This window comes from Pezoporus occidentalis, unplaced genomic scaffold (genome assembly GCF_034315485.1).
Source record: "Pezoporus occidentalis ecotype Australia unplaced genomic scaffold, CSIRO_AGI_Poc_V1 ctg80, whole genome shotgun sequence".
In the NCBI taxonomy this organism is placed as follows: Eukaryota; Metazoa; Chordata; class Aves; order Psittaciformes; family Psittacidae; genus Pezoporus; species Pezoporus occidentalis.
In genome coordinates this window covers 1,938,034-1,964,193 of record NW_026916159.1, presented here as the reverse complement: position 1 = coordinate 1,964,193, position 26,160 = coordinate 1,938,034, and the positions used below count along the sequence as shown (strand labels likewise).

The 26,160-nt window shown below is 39.3% G+C and overlaps 1 protein-coding gene across 2 annotated transcripts in view; it reads left to right on the top strand.

Annotated features, from left to right (window-relative positions):
• The first annotated feature begins 1,230 nt into the window (after window positions 1–1,230).
• The window catches only part of GADL1 (glutamate decarboxylase like 1), an 83,394-nt gene continuing 58,464 nt past the window's right edge, over window positions 1,231–26,160 (top strand). Inside the window, exons 1-9 of one of the 2 annotated variants that reach the window (XM_062603517.1) lie at window positions 1,231–1,349; window positions 10,856–10,924; window positions 11,609–11,775; window positions 12,482–12,608; window positions 14,173–14,263; window positions 14,969–15,075; window positions 16,491–16,606; window positions 22,390–22,469; window positions 22,585–22,639. In XM_062603517.1, coding sequence (XP_062459501.1) covers window positions 10,888–10,924; window positions 11,609–11,775; window positions 12,482–12,608; window positions 14,173–14,263; window positions 14,969–15,075; window positions 16,491–16,606; window positions 22,390–22,469; window positions 22,585–22,639 — 780 coding nt within the window. In that variant the 5' untranslated portion in view covers window positions 1,231–1,349; window positions 10,856–10,887. The remainder of the gene's footprint in view (window positions 1,350–10,855; window positions 10,925–11,608; window positions 11,776–12,481; window positions 12,609–14,172; window positions 14,264–14,968; window positions 15,076–16,490; window positions 16,607–22,389; window positions 22,470–22,584; window positions 22,640–26,160) is intronic. The other variant, XM_062603518.1, reaches the window with a different exon arrangement.

Below are 26,160 nucleotides of genomic sequence, written 5' to 3'. Positions count from 1 at the left end.
CCTCTTTTTTGGAGTTCTCACTAAACATGCTTTGCCCTGTCAGTTCCCTTGCTGTTCTTGTTTGGGTTTTTTTGTTTGTTTGTTTGTTTTTTATTAGTTTGTGGAAATTAGCTCTTTGAAGCAGCTAGGTAATTTTGATTTGTGCTGTCCTTCATTTACCCGTGATGAATGCGATCAGGCCATGATCACTTGTTCCCAGGCAACTACACTTTTAATTTAGCGATATCTATCACTTTTATCTATCATAATGAGGATATCTATTGGGCCACAAAATTACCTTCTGCAAGTTGTAGAAGTTATTAATGATATAGCAGAATCTGTAGCTGAAGGTTAAAGACCGCTACACTTGCTTCCTCACAAACGAGGAAAATTCAGACACTACATGTGAATAAATCATATAATACCAGGTTGGAAGGGACCACAAAGATCACCTGGTCCAACTTTTCTTAGCAAAGCATGATCTACATTATATGTCCCAGAAACACCCAGTGCTAGGGAATCCACCACTTTCCTGGGGAGATTATTCCAATGCCTGATTGTTACCATTGTAAATAAATATTTAAATCATACCTGAATATTTCACCAGCTTCCAAAAATCGCTGCCAGACTAACCAGGCCTGAATTTTAACTTAAGATACAAGCATCTGGGGATTTTGGCAGTTAAGTTTTGGAGGCTTCATGTAACAAAAGCACTAACACCTTTCGTCAAAAAGAAAACGTTTTTTTCAAAGAGGTAGCAATGACAAGCAAATAAAGCTCGTCTTTTCCATATAAAGGACATAAAGGAATGAGCAGCAAGAAGGCCTGTGGTGCGTTGAATGGAGCTGGTGGCCCGAATAAACCGGAGTAAGGATGTCAGCCACAACTCACTAGGAAAGCCTTAAAATAGCCCTTGGCCGCCGGCGGTGCTGGGCCGGGCGCTGCTGCGCGGTGGGCAGCTTGCCGGGTCTGGCAGCCGGGTTATAAAGCACCGGAGGCAACGGAACAAACTGCCACAAGCAGCGACAGCAACGAGCCTCCCGACTCCAGGATAAGGGCAGCTCCCGGGCATTAAAACGCCTCTCCGCGTTTACCGCAGCCCGACGCCTCCGTTCTCCTCACGCCTGGCAGCAGCCCTGCGGGACGGCTCACCGCCCCGGCCGTCCCCAGGGCTCCCCCCGCCGCAGGAGGCGGCCAGCTGCACCGCGGGTATTAATAGGCAGCCCGGAGGCAACAGCCGAGCGGCTGCGGGAGCGCGGGGCGAAAGCTGCGGTCTCGGCTCGGCCGCTGACGGCGAGGGAGCGGCAAGTGCCACGCCGGAAGGTGCCTCCGCTCCGCACCCAGCTCCCACCGCGAAGGCGAGATGGAGGGTAAACGCCGGCGGGGCCACAGCCCCCTTCTCCTTCCTCTTTCCCGACTTCTGCGGGGCCAGGCGGAGGGCTCAGGGGAGGCGGGCAGAGGGTAGCCCCTCGCTGCCTGCCCCGCTCGGGGCTCTTCACCCCTTCCTCTGCCGGCCGCCGGCGTGAGGGGGCTCCGGGAGCCTCCCCGCCGTGGCTACTCCCGGGATGGGGAGCAGAGGGACTTCGGGCACAGGGGAGAGGCAGGGTCGGCTTGCAGCCGAGGTGCGGGAGGGGTAATGCTGCCTTCGAGGAGGCTTTCCCCTGGTTCAGAAACTAGCCCAGTAGTGTGTGGAGATGAACAGAAGGGCTGCCTGTTGAATCTCTCTCTCTAACCTTTTGTTAAGGTGACCAGCCCAGGCTGATGGGGCTTGGAGGAACCTGGTCTGGTGGAAGGTGTCCCTGCCCGTGGCAGGGGTTGGAGCTAGATGAGCTTTAAGGTCCTTTCTAGTCAAAACCATGATGCAGCATTACATTGCCATAACAATTTAATAGGGTATAGTGTTTGCAACAATTATTATAGAAGCATTGCAGCATGGTATTTTTGTTGAAATAAATGATCTTTAAAAAGTGGTGCCTTTTATTTCATTTATTTGTTTTTCCCAGGCACCAGTGTAAGGCATGATGATACAGTGATTTGCTTTGGCGCAAAAGGTCTCAAGGAGGGAGAAGATAATCCCCTTTTATAACTGTGTTATCAAGTTAACTTGTTTGCTTACATTGACAGGAGGCTCTTGCATCGTTATGTAATGAAAAATAAGAAGTTGCCCATATCTTTGTAACAGTTGGGAATGCAGACCTGTGGCTAATACAATAATGAGGCTTCTGGAGAAGCTTAGCAAATATGCAGCATATACACAGTCGAGAACCATTTCTACAGCTAGAAGTAGGAATCCAGAAATTGGCCCCCTCATTAATGGGATTTTAGCTTTTGTGTTAGTGAAACCATAGCCTAAAAAATCTTCCTACTCATCCCTGCAGTCACTAAGGCTTTCCTTGAGGGCAGTCTCCTTTCAGGATTGCTTTTTATGTGCTCCTACCATTTAAGGTTATGTGAGAAAACATCTAGGAGACAAAGACTAAAGGCACCTGCCTGTTGTAGCTGTACCACTGTGTTTGCTTTGCACAGCTGGAGCAGCTGGCAAAGTGGACACAGTTGAAGTGGAAACTTGGATGTGCGTAGCATTACCTTTGCAGTGGCTGCTGTGATGAATGCAGTGGGAGCATTCTTCAAGGCGACACTGGTTGAGCATTTGTAAGGTTCATCTTGCTTGTTGGTAATTGAGCCTAATTTCTCTCACGTTATCACCACTACCCACAAGGGCAACCTTAGTGACTGTGCAGGGATGAGTAAGATTTTTTAGGCTATGCTTCCACTGACGCAAAAGATAAAATTCCATTATTGAGGGGATCAGGTTCTAGATTCCCACTCCTAGCTGCAGAAATGGTTCTTGACTGTGTATATCCTTCCGTCATTTGTCATCAAGGCATTTCTCCAAGGTTGTTTTGGCATGGAGAAAGCCTGGAGAATTCTGTGTTTGGAGGAAAAAAAAAAAAAAAAAAGGGTGAGATGTTCCCTTGTGGGGCATAAAGCCTGAGTATTGTGAGAGTCTCAAGCAAGTTACTAGCTCATCAAGTACAATAAGCAGAGTCAGAGCTAGAAACCACAAGAGGAGGGAAACAACCAGCGTTTATGCAATATGTTGCTTTTTAACTTATGAACTGCTGCATGCTTGGTGTGTGTATGGTATATTTGGGGCATTATGCACTGCATCTGCCAGCAGACTGGGGAGATGAGTCAGCAAACATTTATTTCATGGTAAGCTGTTGCTGTATTGCCTTCTCACACAGGTGTAATATGAAGCGTGGTAAAACAGGCTGTGGTAGTGTGACACTCAGGTTAGTATTGTGGTCAGAACAGAGGGATAGGATCTCTCCTGTGTCTTAAGATCTGATAAAAAAGATACAAGGATCTTTGCTAATATCACTTCATCAGAGGAAGGGAAGCATTGGTTTGCAACAAATGAAGTTTGAGTAAAATAAAGCCATTATGTGTGAGTACCTTCATTGTGCTTTAAACTTAATAAGAATTTTCTTGGCAGTTAATGAGCGTTTGGTGAAGAAGCTTAATTTGACATTTGGAGAAGTTCAACAAATAATTTTTCTTTCTTGATTAAGACATCTTTTATCCTGTCACTTATACAGCCAAGAATTGTCACTTTTTAATGCATTGGGAGATCTTGTTGCATACTGATTCAGCTATTACTTGTTGCATACTGATTCAGCTATTACTGCCTATTAAACGGCTTAGATTTCATGTGCCTTAATTTCCCTGCCCTTGAATATTTTAAGCAGCCTGCTTTTTTAAAGACCATTTGTATTTCCATAAGCATTTGTTACATGTTCAAGACAGAAAAAATAGATGTTTTGAAATATGTGTCTTTGTATTTCTCTGACTCCTCCTCTCCCCACAGTCAGATAGGATAGTTGGTCCTAATGCTTACAGAAGCTTACAGAAGCTACCTCTTCAGGCTTCACAAACCATAGACGTTGTTAGAGGTAGTTTGTAGAGCATTGATAGCTCAAGGATAGTCATCAAGAGATGGGTAAATTGGAGCCATTTTCCCCCTTTTTTTCCCTCCCATCTGTGCACACAAGTTACCTTATTTTAACATAATGTTTTTTTTTACATGTGCAATGAAGGAATAATGGATTTAAAAGGCAAATGGTTGTTGCTTTGTGGCATGTCAGTGGAGATTATTGTCAGGGCTAGTCTAATTGTAATGAAAGGTGGCTTTGACTTGGTTCAAATTTATGGATGTCCATCTTTCTTACTGTTTCTTGAGTATATGTGATCTTGTGGATTTTTTGTTTTGTTTGAAATTAAAAACCTTGTCAAGTGTCAGCAAATAGAGGTGTCTTTAAAGAGAACATCACTGTATCAGAGATTTTTCAGTGCCATAAATATGATGAAGAAAGTGGTGCTTAGTGGCCAAGGTCTTTTGTCAGCAAAGTAACAATAACTCTACAAAGTAGTTGGTTAAATCTAGATCATTCAGAAGAGCTTTTGGCTCCAAAGCTTGGAAGTTTCTGTTGTTTGTCATGTCTTGCCTTATGTAAGCTACAAAGCCTAATAAATATGATCTTATCCATTGGCAAATCTCAGGATTTCAAAAAGAAAGGGTTTTTTTTGTTTTCTTTTTTTTTTTTTATAAGCGGCTTGGCATCCCTCCACTAGTTATCCTGGAAGATCTGTGTCTCATTGGGCTGCTTAAACTTATTTTTCTCAAGCAAATGTACTCCATTGTTCAGGGATTATTGAGCCCCCTTTGGGACCAATATATCATGTTATAAAGGTGTTACACCTGCCTGAAGGGGAAAAAGCAAGCAGCAAATGCTGTGTGTACTTGGTATTTGTTTCCAGTGCTGATGCTGATCTCAAATGACTGATTAAAGTTTTGGTATGATCAAAAAAAGCTTCAAAATAGGTTATCCATCTTTTGTCTGCCTTAGAGGAAAAACAGAAGACATGGGTGCAGTCAGACTGCGGGTGGTGTAAGGGTCTCTGGGACTCTTTCAGCAGCCTGGGCAGGGATTACACAGTCTCATTGGTCATCCTTAGTATGCATAGCATGGTCAAATCTGTGCTTCTACCAGGCATCATCTGGGCTGCTGCCCGTGAAAAGGACTGCTGGTATCTTCAGCTGCCACTTGCCAATGTGTAGGGTCACCCAGCAGCTTGGCCTCTTGCAGCTCAGGAGTGGTTTCCCAAAGCCAGATAGGAAAACCAAGGCAGGCATGATCTGAAATGATGGGTCCAGAGCCTGGGTCCTTCATTTGTGGCTGATCATTGCTGATCTGACCAGCAGTGTTATAATAGTCTGTGCAAGGCAGCTTCTTTCATTTTGAAGGTGGATTGAACTACTTTGCTATACATAACATGCTAATAAATTATGAATATCTACATAGGAGCTGGTTCAGAGGATCTAGTGGGCTGGAAAATTGCATCCTGATTTACTATGCACTAGTTTGCCTGTGTTAGTAAATAAGGACATATCTTAGATCAATGTTGTAGATCTAAGTTAGTGAGCAGTATTAGGAAATCCTCTGTAGGAAACAGAAAATACGGAAATGTTAAGAAAGTAATGTTAAGAAAAAGTGAGGGGAAAAAAGTTGTTTTGACTGTAACTGGAATGTAGAGGTAAAACTTCCTAAAACAAAATTTAGACTTTTCATCTGTTTTTGCATTGTTAACTTGCATTGAATCCCAGAAAACTCAGTTTTAGTAAATTATTACTTTCTTAGATGGTTTTTGAAAGACTGGAGTTAGAAATAGTTTTTATATTATGACCCAAAATATAGTTCTTGCATGAAATTACAGGCTGTTGTGGACTCTCTCAAATCAAATGGCAGGATTTCCATTTGGATAAAAGCCCCAGTTGTATTTTCACTTCATTTTTTTACAGTGGGAAGCAGAGAAATCTCAGGGGTCCTTTATATTATGTGGGTCACATGTACATTTGTCAATTCTGTCTGAACTCAGACTCCTGAAGTTAACTTTTCTATCCCGTACACACTGCCTGTGACTGACTTGGATGGTGAGATACATTCACTTTCCCATGGAAAAAAAGGGACAGTCATTAAATGTTCATTATCGATATGCAACTTCTAATTAAAATAAAAGCCATTTTGTTTCTCAGATGCTTCCTACACTGTTGGCAGATCTTAAAAATTAGAATGTGTGAGCTGAGAGAATCTCACTGGGGTCAGGGAGTTGGGATTTCCATTTCATAGTTGGCATCTGCTGTTTCTCAGTTTCACGTCAAGGTGAATTTGAATTCTCCACGGCCTTTCTTCTTAATTGGAAATGTTACAGCATGAATCATTCCTGCAGTTACTTGGTTAGGGCATTGAGAAGTTGTTATTAAATATTAACATCAGTTCCTGAGGTTTGGCTGCATAAAAATTCCTGATTCTTCCTTTTTAACGTTTGTCTGCTATTTACTTTTTTTATTTTTTTTATTTTAGTTTTTAGCATAAACCGTTGTGTATAGCGAAGTGCTTGGCATGCAGTGAATGGGCACAACATGTCATGGGCATTCAGCTATTAAGGGTGCCCCTCAGGACTCTAGAAACATGTCTGGAAGCAGAAACTCTCTCCTAGTGTGGACCTTGCAATCACTGTCAGATAGTAATCCCTAGGACTCCTCCCTAGATTTCTCTCTCTTGTCCCAACCTTTCCTTTCAGAATGGGAAATTTGGGTGTGGGCTGGGGAATAGGACCCGTTGTTTATACTACTGCTGTTCAGTGCTGGCAGTGTGCTCAAATTGAGTTAAGGAGCCTTTGAGTCTGGACACAAGCACTTTTGTTTCCCTTGAGTCCTGCTCTGTAAAGGTCACGTTTGCATTTTAACAGTTGGAGGATTCCTGTGGGTGATGGCTGTTGCTGACTTTCTGAAGGGAAGCGCCCAACTTGTTCCCTATCCACAGGCCTAGTCCATAAACCTGCAAAACAGGAACACATAATACAGGAGCAATTGCACGAGCTCTACTGTACCTGTGCCTACTTTGTTTTTCATATGGATGGTTTTGCCAGGACACTGAGTTAGCTTATATACTGATTCTAAGAAATCTGCATTTCCTTTATTTGGCAGCAGGCCTGGGAGATCAGTTTACCAAGAAACCATGTATTTTGCCTTAAAACTAGAGTGGCTTTGCTTCTGTCATAGGCATACAGAAAGTGGTGATTAAAGAAACAAAATTGTCTTTAAAGATTATGTACACCATGGGACTAAAATAGCTGCATAGCACAGGACAGGTTTGTGTTTTAACACTTTGATACATGATACGGCACTACAATAATCAATTAAACATGGTAGCATGGAGTCTTGACACTGAAGTTCACTTGTTTTCTTTTGCTAGACACGCTGAAAGAAAATACTGAGCTCTTCTGAAAGTAGAACCATGACTGTCATACAGAATGAAGAATGTAAAATTTGTTTCTGATTAATGCTGTCAATTATTACTGCATCTGTTACAAAGCAGAAATGAGCCCTTGGTCATAGCCAGCCTTTTACACTCATTGAAATAGTCAGTGATGCTAATACAGTGTAAGCTGAATAGGATTTGGCTCTGGCATTCACGCACAAGCTACTTTTTCACAGCCACCCCCTTCTGTTTCTGCCTTTTCCTTGCAAGCAGTAGATCCTTCTGGGCATTTTATTCTACACTCCCAAATGTTGTCACAACATGCCAAGTACAAACCTCCAGTTTCTTTTTGTAGTGCAAGAATTTATCAGTGAAAGTTCCTGTATGTTTATGGAAACACAGATGCAGCTTTAAAAATTTGTGGTTGTGCTTACATAATGATATAGAAACATCTGAAAAAAATGTTTATTTTTCTGTACATTATTACAGCTTTAATTTATGCTTTCTGCTGGGAAAATAATATTGATCGTAAAAATGAAATGTCGGTTGGAAATTCTTAGGCTTCTGTAATAGAATATTTCATTCAGTATGAAATGTGAGAGTTATGGGCTTGATTCTGCCACTACTGAAGCCAGTGGTTAAATGCTCAATTCCCATTAATTGGAGTGGGATTGAATCTTCTCTTTTGGAGAAAGGTACATTGAACAGTCAATCCTTAATCTCTGATTTAAGCACTTCCATTTAGTAAAGTTTTAGTTCTGTTTCAAGCCTGAAGCCATTTGGTTGAAATGGCACTTGATGTACTTTCTGGAAGTCTGTTTTCTGAGTCTGTTTAGGATTCTGTTTTTGTATTCTTCAATAGAAAATAATACGTTTATTGCAGCCACATCTCTATATAGATTGCCTATCATGTTTGAAAACAAAAAAGGTATATGGACAAGGTGCTGTTTCTGTGAAGTGAGCTCAATGTGGAATGCATTCCTTTAGTGCTGTCAGGGTTTTTTGAGACAGATATGTTTTTAACTTAAATTCTTGGAAAATAATGTTTTGAGCATTTGAGGTATGATTTTATTTCTTGGAGACAACGTAGATTATCAGATCATAAAGGTAGTCTATGAGTTAACTTGGATGCTGAGCTCTGAGAAGGTGTTAAAGGCATGCTAATTAACTTGGGTGCAGTAACATAAAAAGTGAACCTTAAATCTTTCTGGAGGTTCACCCATCTGAAATGTAATAAATTGTTCATAGGATCTTTAAAAAAATGTGATAAAAAATGTTATGGAAATTCAGACTTTTATCATCTACTTATTTTTCCTTTTTAAGGTTTTTACTGCAACCAAGAGGAAACACTTTTATTTTTCAGTAGAGTTTTGAATTCTCACAAGAGCTTCAGAAGTCAGACAGTTAGAAGCAGAAGATTAAGTATCCCAGGATTTGCAGTAAAATCATGAGGGATGGGAATAATATATCTACCCAACATTGGTTTGCAAAACCTGAAGACCTTTTCCTTTAGAAAATGTGTATGTTTGGGTCTTGATTTAGCTACTTATTGTCAAATAATTGCACCTATTAATTTCCAGTAATAGTCGTATGGTTCCAGGGCAGAATTTAGCTCAGAAAGTTCAGATTGAAATAGCGATAACAAAAATTTAAGAAAATAGTAAATAATTGCAAAGTAAATTATTTAATGAATTATAATATGGGCTAAGTCCTGAACCCTTTGCTTGAGCCTTATGCAGGTAAATTGCTGTTTAAATGAAGGCTCTTTTCCCTTCCTTCCTTCTGACCCTTCTGCTATGCCTGAGGCCCAACACAGATGTGTTGGGACTAGCGATAGACTATCACCTATTTTACAGAGGATGTCTTCTTCCTTGGGCTCTACAAAGTGTTGTATGAAGACAGTAAAACTGTGTGTAGAGGTGAACAAACCTACTTCAAATAGGGAGCTGTTAGACCTACCCCGCAGTTCCCTGAAGACTTGGTAGAAAAAGCAATGTAAAGTTACGCTTTTGCTTTTCGAAGAATCCCTGGAAGAGGCCATTGTAAAGTCATGGAAGCACTAGTATCACATCTCTATGCAAAAGTGTCAGAAATAGGGTGGATGGAATTACCAATGGAAAGCTTTTGCACAGCTCTGGTTCTAGCAGAGACCTGAAAGGTGTAGCAGAGAGAGGGGAAAAAAAAAGTTAGTGCTTCACTGTCTGTTTTTTCTTGTAACCAAAGGAGGCATCAATATCTGTGCTCTGTGACAGATAATCATTTCCTGTATAACTGTTTTTAGATCCTGTCTTCTTTTCCATAGAAACAAACACTTTGATATGGTGTAATCTCCAGGTGATGTAAAGTCTGAGATTCTTTTGTATTTACATTAAGCTTTGGTTAATACCTAAGGCAGCTATTTATACATCAAGTAACTATCAGTCCAAAAATACCCCTTTTGTCTGCCCAAAGACCTGATGCCTTGTTAATACCTGATATTTTAAATGTTGTAAAGTTGACCTACTAGCATGTGTTTTCAGAGAAACCTCCAAGACTTTTTCAAAGCTGCAGTTTCTGTACAGTGCCTCTGCTGTGGTGCGTTGGGAAGCATGATGAGATGTGTTGGGAAGCATGATGAGAATCGACGTTTTTGACATCTGATTTCCCGCTTTGCCTGTTGAAGATGTAATACTGTTTACCTGCTTGTTCTATATATGTCCCACAAGAACATTTATGCCTATCCTATAAAAATGTGCTGAAGGTTACTCTGTTCAGCAAAACTTGGTATATTGCCCTTTTGGATTAAAAATAGAGTAATTTCAGATATAGAGGGTGAGGGTCTCATTTTTCTTACAAGCGTTATGGGAAGCCTGAAGTTCCATCTTATGTTAGAATTTTATGCTATCAGTTCTGGTCTGATAAGTGAAAGTGAACTGAATAGCTTCTCTGAGTCACCAATAAATAAAAGCTCATGGGATTGACAGGGTTTCTTTCAATCAATGGACCTCAAAATCATGCACCTCTCTAGGTAGTGGTGCTGTTCTTCCATATCCTCCTGCTCATGAGGAACTGTAATTATGATAAGCATGATGAATGTGTCATACTGCAGTGTCTGGCAGTTTTCTGGAAACTCAGTTCATTATTTAGACCTGTTAAAAAGATACCCTTTTTCTGTACTGCATAACTGGAGCAAAATGTAATGCAGAAAATGAAGTTGTTTTGGGCATAGAACTTTGTCCATACATCTTTACCCTTCCCCCATCCTCACTGTAGATGAAGATGATCCTTCAGTGCTGCCTCGTTTCATAGGTCTTAGCTGTGCTAAGGTGAGATCAATGGACAGATGCAGCCTGTAACCTAGACAATTTGGATATGGTAGTTACCGCTTCTCATTTTGGCACTATACTGTTTCGTACATCTGTTCCTTTGATATCTCCAAAGGTCTCACTTTCATCTTTATCCTTGTGTTAAGACTGGAGTCCTGATCTTGCCATAGGAAATCAATACATGAAATAGATACGTGGTTGCTGGTGTTGGCCAGTGTCTTATGAGCATCTTGGATGAGCTTTCAGAGTGATGTAAAGGAAGAAGTAACAATGTGTTTATGGAACACATCAGGAAAGTACATCTCATGGGTGAAGGTTAGGGAGAGGAAAGAAGTTGTCATTGAACTGAATAAACATGATAATCCGCACAGCAAATTACTGTAATTAGTGACTGAGGGTACATAATAGGATAAGGGCAGAAAGAAGTACAGGTATGTGATATTGACAGCAATCTCAAAAGGTTTTATCTTCATGGAGTGTGGGTCAGTGAAACAGCTTGCAAAGGATGCAGAAGACACTGAGCAATGGGACTGGCTGGTGGGAAGGAGCAGCATAAACATATGGGAAATTAAAATAAAAAATTATTTAATGAAAAAAGGGATGACATATGGAAGGAAATATTGTCAGCTAAGAAAAATGCCTATCATCTTGCACTTTATTTCTGTTTATCCAGCTGTATCATGTTCTGGGCTGGAACTGTATTTATGTTTTCTTCTGTGATTGGAAGATGCCTTGCATACTTTTATATGCTACAGAAAGCGGCAGATACCATGCAGTAGTCTGTTACTAACTACATAATAACAGTCTAGGTTTGAAGTAACATATCTGGCTTTTTGACTGCAAAGATTCTTACACCAAAATCTAGGATTTTTGTATATGTAAAAGTCAATGGGATTTTTTTTTTTTCTTCACTAAATCTTCATCAATGAAAGAGTATTTTTTCAGTTTATGAATTAGTTGCCCAGGCCTTGCTCTGATGATGAGTTATTCATTTTACAGTTGATATTTGCAAACCAGAGATGCTCCAGAAGAATGCTATTTTGGTGGATGGGGTCATCCTAAATGGTCCAATAATGAACTCAAGAGCAGGAGAGAAGTTTGTGGAAGACGCCTGTAAGATTATAATGGAAGAAGTCATCCAGAAAGCTGATGATGTAACAGAAAAGGTAAAGCCATACATCTTTGTTGCAAATTTGTAACAGAGATAGTGAACAGTAAATCAGTTTTTGTCTAAGCTGTTATTTTATTGCACTTTAGCCTCACAATTACTTCTAGTCTACCCCGGCTCTGAAATGCTTTACAAATTAAGAAAGGTCATATTGCAGAACCTTTCAATAACATAATTAACATACATATTTGGCAGAAAATTATGATTCCCCCCCCCCCCTTCTCAGAGTACAATGGTCACTTTTGTCAGATGACAAACGAGTGTAGTGTTTTTCTTGTTTCGGGTGGGGGGGAGATGCTTGTTTGCTCCTCAGTGGCACCTGTGTTGGAGAAGGAGGAAGAGTGGATGTGGTACCACTGTGAAAAGGCAACATTGGGATTGCTGTGGGTTTCACAGAACCTCCTCTTAAGAGGCTATATGGGAAGAGGAGCTGCAAATGGATCATGCTTGCCTTTAGGTGTGCACTAATTACTCCCACCCTTTGGCAGAACAGCTTCTGAAAATCTTGTGATTATAAATCCTTAGCTAAGGACAGAATTTGAGCCGCAGGCCTGCTGCTTTACTGCTTTCCAGCATTCCCCACTCTAATGTTTATGGTCAAGCAATGCCCAAGACACAGTGCTGAATGTGTTACCTTGTACCTTTATAACCTCTTCCTCTTGGCTAACATGCTCACTGCTGGTATCCCCCATCTCCATCACTAGGTTTGTGAATGGCAAGACCCTGAAACACTGAAGCAGATACTTGATCTGGAAATGAGGGACACTGGAGAATCTCATCAGAAACTCTTGCAACTCTGCCGGGATGTTATACAGTACAGCGTCAAAACCAGTAGGAATGTGATTTCTAGTGAAATTATTTTGTATACTAACTTAAGGAAGACAGGATAATGTTTATGAAATTCTGTCACTTTTCAGGAAACCAAGGGTATGAATTTTTTGTTTTGCTGGTCACCATAGATTTGACTAAAATGTGTAATCGTGGCAAACTAATAAAAGACTGATTCATGTAATGCCATTGACATTAATGGTAGATTCTGTCATTTTGAAGTCTAGTGAAAGTCACCTAGACAGGTACAACAATCAGGCAGGAGAAGGACTTTTATGTGTGATTTCCTGCAGTCTGAGTGGTGAGGAGTGGAGCTACTGTCATTGCCTTCAAACCTTCCTAGTGATGATTGCCGTACATTTACTGTTGTTTTTGAGCAATAGCCTTACAGGGTGTTAATTTGCTGATAGGCAGTAATTCCTGTTCCAGGTGCTGAGAAGAAAGCCTGCAGTGTTTCAGAGACAGAACACGTCTCTGCAGGACTAGTTCTCTGTGGCTAGCCTTTCTGCATCATGTCTAATATAATTCAGTCTTAGCGAAAATGGATGAACAACAGGACATAGAGCTGTGGTTCAGTAGCTCAGAATTTCAGATGTGGCAGAGCTTGGGCAGTGTTTTGAAAAGTGAGAGGGACATTTGATAGTTATTTGTGCATTTCCAGGGCATGCTCTCTGCTACAAAATAAAACTGTAAAATAATTTTGAGTGAACTCATACCTTTGAAAACTGTAGAAGAATAGCAGGACTGATCTACAGGGGCAGTGCATTAATAATATGCAGATATAATTACTGAGTAACTGGAAGGTGTTCTGTTTATCTTACTTTTGCAAATTGCCTTTAACTTTCCATTTGTTTCACTGTATCAGCTTAGAAAGGATATTGTATACATAAGTATGCTGTGCAATTGGCCTTTAATTCAAGTGCAAACATTTATTGAAGCCTCAGATATAACATAAATGGAGCCATATAGTTTTGCATGTAATAGTACTATGCTGTGGATTAAAATTAAGGTGGTGATACCACTGCTAAGCTGACTTGCTTTTACAGTCAGCAATAGTATAAAATTTTCTCATAGTTAGTTATATCTCAGTGTTTCACGGCAAGTAAACAAATTCTCTTAACTGTTGTTTGAAGTCTGCAGCAAGATTTTCCAAGCTGCTATGCTACCTCTGGCTGCCTGGGATCAGCAGGTTCCTGTATGCTATTGATTAGGAAAATTTGGCTGAACATCCATTGCAGCCTTTAAAAACTGCTGTTAAAAGCCACTGTGTATACTTAATTATCTTTTTTTTTTTTTTTTTAATTCGTAAAACTTACGAACAACCCACATTCATTCTGTGCACTACTTAAATCTCTCAAACCTTGGTTTGGGACCTGAAAGTGCTCATCAAATTTGCTTTCAAAGGGTTGTCTAACCTAAAAAAAAGGATAGTAAATCCAGAAAATACTGACAGAATGATTGAGTGAATTGTGGTTTGCAGTGATCAGTGTTCAACTGAGAAAGGCTTGTGATACATTTTCTTTTCATGTATATCCTGTCACTGCTTGCTTTTCATCTGTGTTTTCAGGTCACCCAAGATTTTTCAATCAGCTGTATGCTGGAATAGATTATTACTCATTAGTGGCTCGTTTCATTACAGAAGCACTGAACCCAAGTGTGTAAGTATAGTTCTTTGTCCTCTTGGTGATGTATTGGCAGCATACTTTTTGAAATAACAGCTTTTCCTCCTGTTTCCCTCCTCCCCTTCTGATTTCTGTTTTCAGTATTATAGATGAGGTAAGAATTGTGCAGGAATGTGGGAGAGAAAACAGTATACATTGGATGAATAGCTCAAGAGGTTGGCTAATCTGATGAGGCCCTATTTTCCTGGTTTGTAAAAGGGGGTTTAAGAGATGAGATCTTAGTTTTTCAATGCTTTTAAACCTAGAATTTCATCTTACTTGGTGCATAAAAATGAATTAATAAGACTTCCTGAGTTCTTCATTTCCTTTGAAGAATTCTGCATGGAGTTGAGTGCAAGTAGTTACCTGTCTACTGCTACTTGCAAATGTAAAGCCCAAACAAAAAGTAGTTGTTGCTTTGAAATAGATTACTATAGCTGAAATCTAACCATGTGACCTACATTGAAAGAAACCCCTGATGTATTACTTTGAGAACTGAAGCTCAATGTGGTGCTGCCAGGAACTAAGCAATTGCTCTATTGGGTCAGATCCACAATGTTTAGAGTTCTACTGCTGATAGTGGTCAGCTTCTGATAGATAAGGGAAAGGTGCAAGAAACCTTAATCTAGTTTTCCCAGTATTACTGTGGCATGAGTTCTGTAGTCTTAATATGAATCATGGTGGGTTTTTTTTTTCATTCAGATACACATATGAAGTGTCCCCTGTGTTTCTGTTGGTGGAAGAAGCAGTCATCAAGAAAATGATTGAGTTCATAGGCTGGGAAGAAGGTGATGGTATATTTAATCCAGGTAGGAACAGTTCAGATTTCAAGATGATATAAACCAACTAATATCAGTAATTTCATGAACATTGAATTTGTGACGAATATTTGAAAATGCATGTAAAAATCTAGTGATGTACACACACAACTATTTAATCCAGGCATATTTTACATGTTTCTAGTAATAATTATGTGAATCTGATCAGTTCTACATTAAATATAATTATGTGGAAATTGGTTGTAACTGTTGCCCTTCCTGACCTTATTAACAACAATAACAACAGCCTCATTGGACTGAATCGTATTGGTTGACAGAGAGGGAGCTGATTTGTGTACCAGACACCAAATAGTGGTGCCTGAGCGCACTGGTCTATGTATCCTGCCTATCAACTGTGGGAACCAGAGTTTATCATAGTGGGAGTGTCATGAGCTTAACTCCATTGAGTTTTGATGGTTTTATTAAACGTTACGATAAGGCCAACCAACCAAATATACCTTAAGCTTCTTGATAAGCTGCAGTTTTCAAATGTTCTCTAAAGCAGCATTCCAACCCACTGTATTGAAATAATGAAACAGAATATTGTTCCACAGATTATTTGGGTAATAAGTTATTAGGCTCAATAGGAAGTTGTTATATCTAATTTAGGGGTGAGAAAAGGAATAAGTAAATGATTTTAAGCCACTCAAAAGCAAAACAAGGTCAGTAATTCTATCTTAACATGTGAGTAGTAGAAAAATAAACAAACTAAACATCCCTTTTTTTTCTAACGTAATAATGATCCCCCCCCCCCCGATTTGACATGTAGAATCCTTGCTTTTATGGCAGAATTGCATAACTAAAACATACTGTGACACTGTCAAAAAAGAAACGATTTGTACTTTTTGGTACTAGATTTATGTAAAGGTTTTTCTTATTAATTTGGGTTTGCTCTTTTCAGAGAATAAAACCTTTCCAGATCTTACCTTTCAGATCTTCCAGTTGCCACTCACTGTGTTGTTTTTTGGTTTCTTTTTTAACAAAAAGCCCCCCCCCCCAATTTCCCATCAGAATACTGTGAGGCCTGGTTGTGCAAGGGAACTCCTAGGCTCTGTATGGTGCAGCCACAGCCTGACTTGGTGTGGGCAGCTGAGCTGGCATGGCTTCAGTATAAATGGGAAGGAACTGTTGCAAGGTATTCGCTATCAGGGAGGACTGTTTGGGCACAGTTATTATTCTTTAGGAAATATCCCCAAAGATCATTCAAACATGCTGTGTTTCTAAACGTGCTGAAAAGCCCGAAGTTCTTTTTATATCTGTAGGGGGGGAATTTCTGGGGGAAATTAAGCTACGATGGATGCATCTGTAGGCTAACAGTATGGACAGTCTGGTTGATTTCTTGTTTTTCCCCTAATAGGGAAAACAGGACTGTGGCTAACATGATATTTGTATGCCTCTTTCTGCAGGTGGCTCTGTTTCTAATATGTATGCTATGAACTTAGCAAGATACAAATTTTGTCCTGAGATAAAGGAAAAAGGGCTTTCAGGTTTGCCAAGACTAATCCTGTTCACATCAGAAGAGGTAAAAACAAAACAAACAAAAAAAAGCTTTTTTAAACTTTTTTCTTTTTCCAAATGTCTGCAAAATTGATATAATTTGTATATTTGATGGGGCTCTGGTACAATAAATTTGTCATCATACACTGATACCAGGTTGCACAGAGCCTTGGGCAACATGATCTAGTGTGAGGCGTCCCTGCCCATGGCAGGGGAATTGGAACTAGATGATCTTAAGGTCCTTTCCAACCTGAACCATTCTGCGAGTCTATGATTCTGTGCCTCATGCATATGGAATATTGGAGCTAAGTGGAGAAGTGTGATGGTAGATTTCTCTGCAGAAGCTTCCTTGCTTTTGGAAAACAAGCACAGATGTTCCTGCTCTTGGAAACTTGATAAAAGAATTGGTTGTAGGTGGGACAAACCTGAAGCAGAATGCTTGTGGTGTGATGTGGAGGTCTGCAGCATTTGAGTTCTCAAAGCATAAAGTGTAGTAGGAGCCATAGGTAGGTTTTTGGATGTCAAAGGTTTTTTTCAGCAGGTTTCATTTGTACTAAGCTGAACACTTGTGGACCTGTTAGATGGTTCTCTGCAGCTCCCACTCTCCCCTATGACTGAATACAGATTGGTTGCGCTACAGAGCCAAATGCACCATAAAGCATTTCAGAAGAAACTGAGAGCAACAGTTCTTTAAATAATTAAAATTATGTGGCTAGTTGAAAGCTCTTGAATAATATCTGTCCAGACCGCCTGTGGGAAATTGAGTTATATTCATACTTGTATTCTGAAGCTAATTTTTGAGGCTTTTTTTATCCTCTCTTGTCCCTCCAATTTTAAGAGTATATCATTTGATTAGTAGAAAGTGGTTATTCATTCTGACTCCACTATGTAAAGGTCCTGGTGAAAGTGAGAACCTTGTACTAGAAAGTATGTAGTTACTAGAATAATTTTAGCTCTTAATGTTATGTTCCAAACAGTTTGCAGTGTAAATAGACAAGAGGCTTATTTTGAAGAGGCCTGAGGGATGGAGGCATTGCGTAAGTTGTCCAAGACAGCATATGTATTTTGGAACTGAATCCAAATGTCCTAAATAAAGGGATTTTTTTTTTAATTTTTTTTTTTTCCCAGGCAAAATATATTTAGGTTATTTCTTTCTGAAAAGTGTGTATATGAAATTGCATGCCAGTTCATAGTAATCTGTCATATTAGATCTTAAAAACAGCTATGGAGATAAAAATGACATTGAAACATGTTCTGTTAATGCTTTTGCAGTGAAGTATGTGGACTTTTACCATGAAATATATTTTTTTTTCATTGCAAGATTTAACTAAAATGTATACTTTCATAAAACAAACAAGCATTTAATTTCGTAACAAAAGAAATTTTATTTGACTCTCAATACATTTATTTTGATTTACTGGTCTTTGCTTCACCAGAAAAACCAAAACCATAAAACATAGGACTGATTAGGAAAAATAAACTAGTAAATTAGTTGTAAGGCAATGCTTTTGGTCTCTAATAATTTCCTTGATTCACAAAACCATGAGGTCTTTAGTACATGATAACAATTTGCTGTAAACATGCCACTTTTAGTGGTTAGAACTGTGGCTCTTGTATAAGATCTCCAGTGTTTATTCATAGTTTTTAGACGTCATATTCATATCTACTTATTTTAGATCCCCCTGTACTCAGTCCAAGTTATATTACCTTGATATGTCATATTGAGAATATATGTAATGAACAACCCACACTGAAGAAAAGTACACAAGTGTTCGTGTCCCATAATCTTATTTTTTTTATTATTTGTTTCTATTTGGAGCCTTTATTTAGCATTTTGTACCTTTTTTAATGTGTATATATATATATATAGAGAGAGAGAGAGAGAGAGAAGCAAATGATTTTTTAAAAATTATCCTGGAGCAAGTAACAACATGTGTTCACTCTTTTGACCGTTAGTATCTTGTTAACATCTTCAACCTGAATCAGGCAAATGGTGCTGGCATGGAAAAGCCATGAAGCTATAACAAACTGAGAGTAACGAGGAGTTAAAATACATGGCTGCACAAGACACTTGTGTCATTTTACAGCTTGGCTTCAACACTGTTCAAATGAAATGATTTTTGCCTTGAGTTGCCAAGTCCCAAAGTTTCAGCCTGGCACTTGGCAGACTGAAAGAGTTTCCTTGCTGTAGAGCACGGGGATGAACAGACTTGTCAGTCACTTAACTTTATGTGATCTGTGGTTATGTATTTTTGGTATGTTCTAGGATAACCTGTTTAATGCATGGCCCACCCAAGGTCCTTAAATGTTCCATTTGGCCTTCAGGAATAAAAAGTCTCTTTGTTCCTGCAAGTATGATGCTTAGCTGCTTAAAATTATGTTGATACACAATGAACATTGCTTAAACTACTACTCTGTAGTTCTCTTGCTGGACCATTACAGAGCGATTTCTCTTGATACACTAGCGGTAGTAGAGAAATTGTTATATCCCACTTTATTGTGGCATGATTTGTGTCTCTGTGGGAGCTGAATACAGTTGTAGTTACAGATGTCACCCAACTTTTTTACCACATTTTGCTCTTTGAGTCCCATCTGAACTTTTCTCTGACCCTAGAATGTATTGCATTGATCTGAAAGGTAGAAATCTGCTAAATTTGAGTAACTGAGGGTAGGAGAGGGGTGTGTAAACAGTTGAAATGTGCATGCTGATGTGAGCAGTTTTTTAGATGCAATGAAACTAAATTCCTTCCCAGTGCAACTTGATCATGAAAGTAATAAAATGAGAGAATACAACATTAACTCACTATGTTGTTCCCAGTTGAAATTACAACAGGCAAAAATGAGTAATATAACAGTCTTATAATAACGTAATAGCTTTACGCAATCATGTTTCTAGGAAACTTTTCAAAATCAAGAAAATACAAATTCATTTTCTGTTTTAATGAGCACAGGAGGAAAGTACCTTATCTTTGCAAATGTTCTTAGGAAATGAAAGCTATGTGTAGCTATAGTTAAAACAGTACAGCAGCACATCTTACATGAACTGTTTCAATTTCTTACTAAAAATGGCTACAGATCTAATAATGTGTCCAAACAAACAAAACTGAAAAAGACATGGCAAGATTAATCTGAACTCACAGTGTTTAAAATCATTATTTGAAATTACATTTATAATCTAGATACAAAAATACCTTTCACCTGGGTACTTTTTTCCTTTATGGAAAGGGAACTATGAACAAGTGAATTAGTTAACGCTATGACTGGAGCTGGTAAATGTTCTCCGGTAATTTTTTCTTAAAATGATACATGTAGTTTAGCATAATGACTTCTGGTAATGATGGCGAAAAAACATTCTTGTATGTTTTCAGTCAATATAACTAGAAGATTACTTTTTCATCAAAGAAAGCATATTTCAAGTCGATGTAGTAGTATAAATCTTGTCCTTTTTTTGGTCTTACTGAAGACCTGACAAAATTTTCCAAGAGGAAACAGAAGTATTTGTGGAGGCAAGAAATAATGTATCTCACATCCTGTTTTGTTTTGGTATTACCTTTATTTTTCTCTTTACCTCTGCTTTTTGGTATAATCTTTCAGGTGCTCAAGCCACTTTATCTATATCCCAGTCTCCCATACAGTTTTTTATAATAAAATACCTGATTACTAGTATACTGAATTTGCAGGTCTACTGCTTTCTCAGTTTGGAGCAGTCTCATTATTCCTGGTGATTCCTACCTTTCACTTGAACCTAATGGATAGAAATCAGTGATGGAGGCAACTTGTATTTCAAGTGATACAGTAATCAGTTGAAAATGTCTGTGAAATTCTACTGAACAACACGCAGCCACTCTACAAACGTTATTACCATTATTGATGTCATTTAATGCAATGTAAGACTAATTATCCACCTGTGTATGTTATTATCTTTCTAACAGTCTAAATGAATGAGCCCTAAAGACTTTGTGGATGTGTCATATTACAAAATTAAGCTTTCTTGTATGTGTGTAAAAAGTGGGCGATGGTAGAGGAAACTTTTTTATCAAAAAGAGAAAGAGCGCTTTGAGACGATCCATCTCACCAAAATAAGCATGACAGCCCTTAATACCCTTAATATATTCATGCCCACACATTAAAATGTTGTGCATTTTTCATAATTATGTTCGGCAGTAACTGTATTTGTGTGAACTCTCTGGAAGAAAATGGAATTAATTAACCACCTGGCTTCAGCTCTTGTATGAAAAAGTGGCCTTTCTAGACATTTTTGTGGTTGCTGGAGTATGCATTATTTTAACTCCTCAGTAATCTGAAAAAGAACCAGTTTTCTTTTTTGAGAAGAGCAGTACTAATCCAAGGGTTGGATGATCTTGATCCTAAGAACTGTAAAGTCCGCTCATGTTGCATACTCTCAAAACTGGCTCCGTTGCTGCGATTGGGTAGACACTTGGCATGCTACAGGTTACTCACAATGGTTTTGACATAAAAAAAATGTCTTCAGATTAAGAAGGTTACTGTATCTTGAATTCCGAGGCTAATCTTGAAGATGGATTAAAATGAGATCAGCATCCTCTTATTCTAGAATGAAACAAAATGTTTTTATGATAGAGTAACAGTATCCATGGTAGAGTAGGTCCTTATAGAGGTGATGTTGGAAATATGGCAAGATATACCATGAATATTTGTCTGACAGAAAAAAAATGCTTATAATAAGTAGAGTGGACTGTGGGAGCTTGAGTATCCTTCCCACAGGAGCCATGTTACCACATTCTGATTGAATAAACACCCATTTCTAACATCCTTTGAGCCTGTGAAGGGACCTCAACTTTTACACTCACTTCACAGGCTTCATAATGCTAATTCCCTTTGTTCAGTGCAAATTGAGAAGTGGGCTGCATGTACTGATCCTCATTCAAAGACATCTCTGATGAAACCTAGCTAAAATTCTTTGCTGAAATGGTAACTTCATTTTCTGGAAAATGCAGACTGGAACCTTGTGCAAAATCCATATTAACTTTTGAAGATGTGCTAAGTCCTGTCTAAAGTCTGCTTACTTTCATAATGGTTTATAAGATTCCATGTTTATGTGAAAAACCTTTTCAGATTGTGTTGCAGAGACAGGGCTTTGAAAGCCTTGGAAGTCCCAGTTGTACCACATTTAAAGGCTTTAGTAAGTCTTGGACTTCAGTCCTTGAAGTAAAGGACTTCAGCTCCTTGACCCTCTGAACAGAGTTTCTGGATCAAGACAAGGGTCAGTTTAGCATAGTATTCTGTCTCTGGATACCACAACGATAAAGTGATAGAGGCTTTAGATGTATCCACAGGTACATCCTAATTAAGGGGCCAGTTTCCAAACATGGTGCTTTTGGACTCTCAGACCTCTCAGTTACTTTTTGACTGTTGAGTTCAAATAGACCATTCTTCTCATGCATTTCCTAACACTTGATACTTAGTTCTATTAAAACATTTTGAAGCAATTAGTAATTCTTCCCTGATGACACTTCAGAATTTCTACTTTTCATTCTAATGAAAAACTAAAATAAAAAAAAAGTATGAAATAGATATTTGTTTTTTAAACCCACATTTTAAACGTGTTGTGCACCTTTTTTTGTCTTTTTCTCTCCAGTGTGTGTCATTGTCAAATGCAAGATGGTCTTGGTGCTGTAGCTTTGTCAGTTTGCTTAGTGTGTTAGGATATGCTGTTGTCATGACTGTTAGCTGCTGTTAATTTCGGTGTCACTGTTTTCTATGCTAAGAAATTTCTTTCATTTTAATTGCATGCTTGCTACTTTCTTTTCATGTCTCTTTCATTTACAGTGTCATTACTCCATGAAAAAGGCAGCCTCCTTCTTGGGTATTGGTACAGAGAATGTTTACTTCATCAAAACAGATGAAAGGTAAGCAAGCAAAAGCCATGGCTGTGGTCTCTGATATTTTTAAAAATGCAGTAGTGCTTTACATAATCAACCTATTTGAATGTAACTGAAAAAGTTTTAAATCTGTATCCCTTAGAGGTAAGATGATACCTGAGGAACTGGAGAAACAAGTCCAACGGGCCAGGAAAGAGGTGAGAGAGTGAGAGAGAGCATGAAGGAGAGAGGAGGAGTGTATGCAGACTGTGTGTGTGCTTGTGTCTGAGTGAAAGGAAGGAAAACAGTGAATGAAGCCTTAAAAACTAGGGTAGTTAATGTAACAGTGTGTTTCTTGCAGGTGCTGTCTGTTTACCACAAACTTCTAGGTGCTATACTCTTGTGAGGCAGAAAAATTCCATGGCCTGTTCAGTACTAATGAAAGTCCAGAGTACAGTGTTGCTCTGAAGTATTTAGTACATTTCTTCTAGGATTTTTTTTGCCCTTGATCCTTTTTTACGTAAAAAATGCAGTATTTGTTTTCCGTAACCAGTAAATTAAAACTGTAGGCTTTTCAGTTAATTACAGCAGCTATTCCTCTATCCTCTGCAGTAAGCAAGCTGTAACATAAGGCTTAGTCTCTAAAACTATCGTAAAAGCTACAAATGCTAAATTTGGTCCTTCCTAGTATTGTAGCAAGAGTGTAGAATTTCCGTCTCTTTTCCCCCAGGGGCTTTGCAAGTAGAGAGTCAAAGGCCAGTGTTTGGGAATACAGTGATGTGTGTATTTGGACAACATTGTAACATACATTCCCATAGTCTGTAAGATAACACTTATTATAGTCAACATAATTTATTTTAGAGAGCTTGGAGAACTGAATATCAATTCTAAGGTACAGAGCATCTTCTTTTAGCTTGGTTAGGCTCACCTTATTTCTCACTTGTGGTTTGTGCATCAGAGTAGTGGGATCATGGCAGTCAGGTGAAGTTCCTGATGACTGGAAAAAGGGAAATATAACCCCCATTTTCAAGAAGGGGAAAATGGATGACCCGGGGAATTGCAGACCAGTCAGTCTCACCTCTGTGCCTGGCAAAATCTTGGAGCAGATTCTCCTGGAAGGCATCCTAAGGCACATGAAAAACAACAAGGTGCTTGGTGACAGCCAGCATGGCTTCACTAAGGGGAAATCCTGCCTGACCAATTTGGTGGCCTTCTATGATGGGGCTATAGAACTGATGGACAGGGGTGGAGCAGTTGATGTCATTTGCCTGGACTTGTGTAAAGCGTTCTACACTGTCCCACACGACATCCTTGTCTCTAAATTGGAGAGACATCAATTTGATGGATGGACCACTCGGTGGATAAAGAACTGGCTGGATGGCCGCACACAAAGAGTTGTGGTCAATGGCTCAATGTCCAGCTGGAGACCAGTAACAAGTGGTGTCCCTCAGGGATCGGTGTTGGGACCGGTCTTGTTCAACATCTTTGCTGGTGACATGGACAGTGGGATTGAGTGCGCCCTCAGCAAGTTTGCCAATGACACCGAGCTGTGTGGATCAGTTGATACGCTGGAGGGAAGGAATGCCATCCAGAGGGACCAGCCAACTGTATCCTGGGCTGCATCAAAAGGAGCGTGACCAGCGGGTCACTCTGCTCTTGTGAGACCTCACCTGGAGTATTGTGTGCAGTTGTGGTGTCCTCAACATAAAAAGGACATGGAACTGTTGGAACAAGTCCAAAGAAGGGCCGTGAGGATGATCAAGGGCCTGGATCACCTCTCGTACGAAGCCAGGCTGAGAAAGTTGGGGCTGTTCAGCCTGGAGAAGAGAAGGCTGTGTGGAGACCTCATAGCAGCCTTCCAGTATCTGAAGGGGGCCTATAGAGATGCTGGGGAGGGACTCTTCATTAGGGACTGTAGTGACAGGACAAGAGGTAATGGGTTAAAACTTAAACAGGGGAAGTTTAGATTGGATATAAGGAGGAAATTCTTTCCTGTTAGGGTGGTGAGGCACTGGAATGGGTTGCCCATGGAGGTTGTGAATGCTCCATCCCTGGCAGTGTTCAAGACCAGGTTGGACGAAGCCTTGGGTGGTATGGTTTAGTGTGAGGTGTCCCTGCCCACGGCAGGGGTGTTGGAACTTGATGATCTTAGGGTCCTTTCCAACCCTAACTATTCTATGATTCAGAGCTCGGCCCTCATTCTGCTATCTGCGAACACCAGGCAACTAGTGCAATGTCCGTGGTATTGTTGATACCTTCTTTGGGAAACCTACTTTGTGGCTTATAGAAAAGGCAAGGCATTCCTGTCATGCACTTGCATGGTCATAGCACCTTTCAGTGAGATCGGATTTAGATCTGTTTTCTGCCAAACAACCATCTCTTCTTTGAGTTTCATGCTAAACAGCATAATTGTTAATATATGGTGGCCCTAGTGACCTAGCAAACTCTCTTGCTTGCCTCTTTCTGTACTTTCCGTTATCTGTGGAAGACAAGCTGTACTTTACTCACTTGAGCAAGCTGGAGGAAAAAAAATTAAAGACTGAAATAAAATGGAGCAAGAGGAAGCAGGCTGTCAGGTGAATGGGCTCTTTTGCAAAAACGTAATTCTTGTTTGTTAATAAAATAAATCTAATGGTTATTTGCAAGAAGTCTGGACATTTCTGGTTTTAAAAAAAGGTCAATCTCAGTATGGTGCTCTGCATTTTAAAAACAAATGTTCTATGTTAAAATACTCTGCTTACAGGAAAACAATTTCACTTGCATTTTAATGGAAATTAGAGGTATATTGGAAGGTTTTAATTTCATCACAGCTTCAGCAAGTGTGTCTGTCCTTGATAAAGTGCTACTTTACAACTTCTGCAGAAAGACACTTCAGTGAATTACAGTAAATAATTCTAATCACTCTAGACAACAGAGGATATATTTGCTAGTGATAGGAACACAAAATGATTACAAACTCTGAATAGCAAGAATGTTAGGTCTCTTTTTAGAGAGTTTAGTCAGAAAGATTTATATAACTATATTGTCAAGAATAATAAAAATTTAATTCCCTTCTTTGTGGGATAAATGTAATGGTACCAAGCTTTGAAATTTGTAGAGATCCTAGATTTTTCCCCATACTCACTCATGTTACCTACTGGCTGCTGGGGACCTCTGACTTTGATGTATTTGTGGAAGAAAATTGATGAGAACGCTGACAGAAACTAGGTGCAGCACATACATCTTCGTATGCCTCACTTGCAAAAGTTTTGGACTTGAGCTTCAGGCTGGTTTGTAAGTTTGATTGACTTTTGTGGTAGGTTGTGCTAGGAATGAATGACCAAGAAGTGAATTATAGGTTGGTAATTCTTTGTGAATGTATGGGATTAAATTATATTAATTCCAAGGTTATTTTTCACTGCTTTAGCAAATGGTAAGGATTTTTTAAAGTGCCAACAAATCATAATTATGTACCATTCTAACAGTGCTCTGTTAAAGAAGTATAAAACTGCCAGTGTGTAAACGTGACTCAAGCCTGTTTGTCTTCTCCGTAGCAGATGTTTAAAAGAGGGCTCAGATTTCAGCTGAAGATACATAAGACTCATGTAGAGTCTGATTTTTTTCAGATGATGTCTAATTTCAGTGAAGGGACATTGAGTTACGTCAACAGAGACACTTACATCATCTGAGAGATTTAATTCACTGCAAATGAACTCCAGGTATCCCAGACTGTACAATTTAATAATAACTTTAGTGCCTC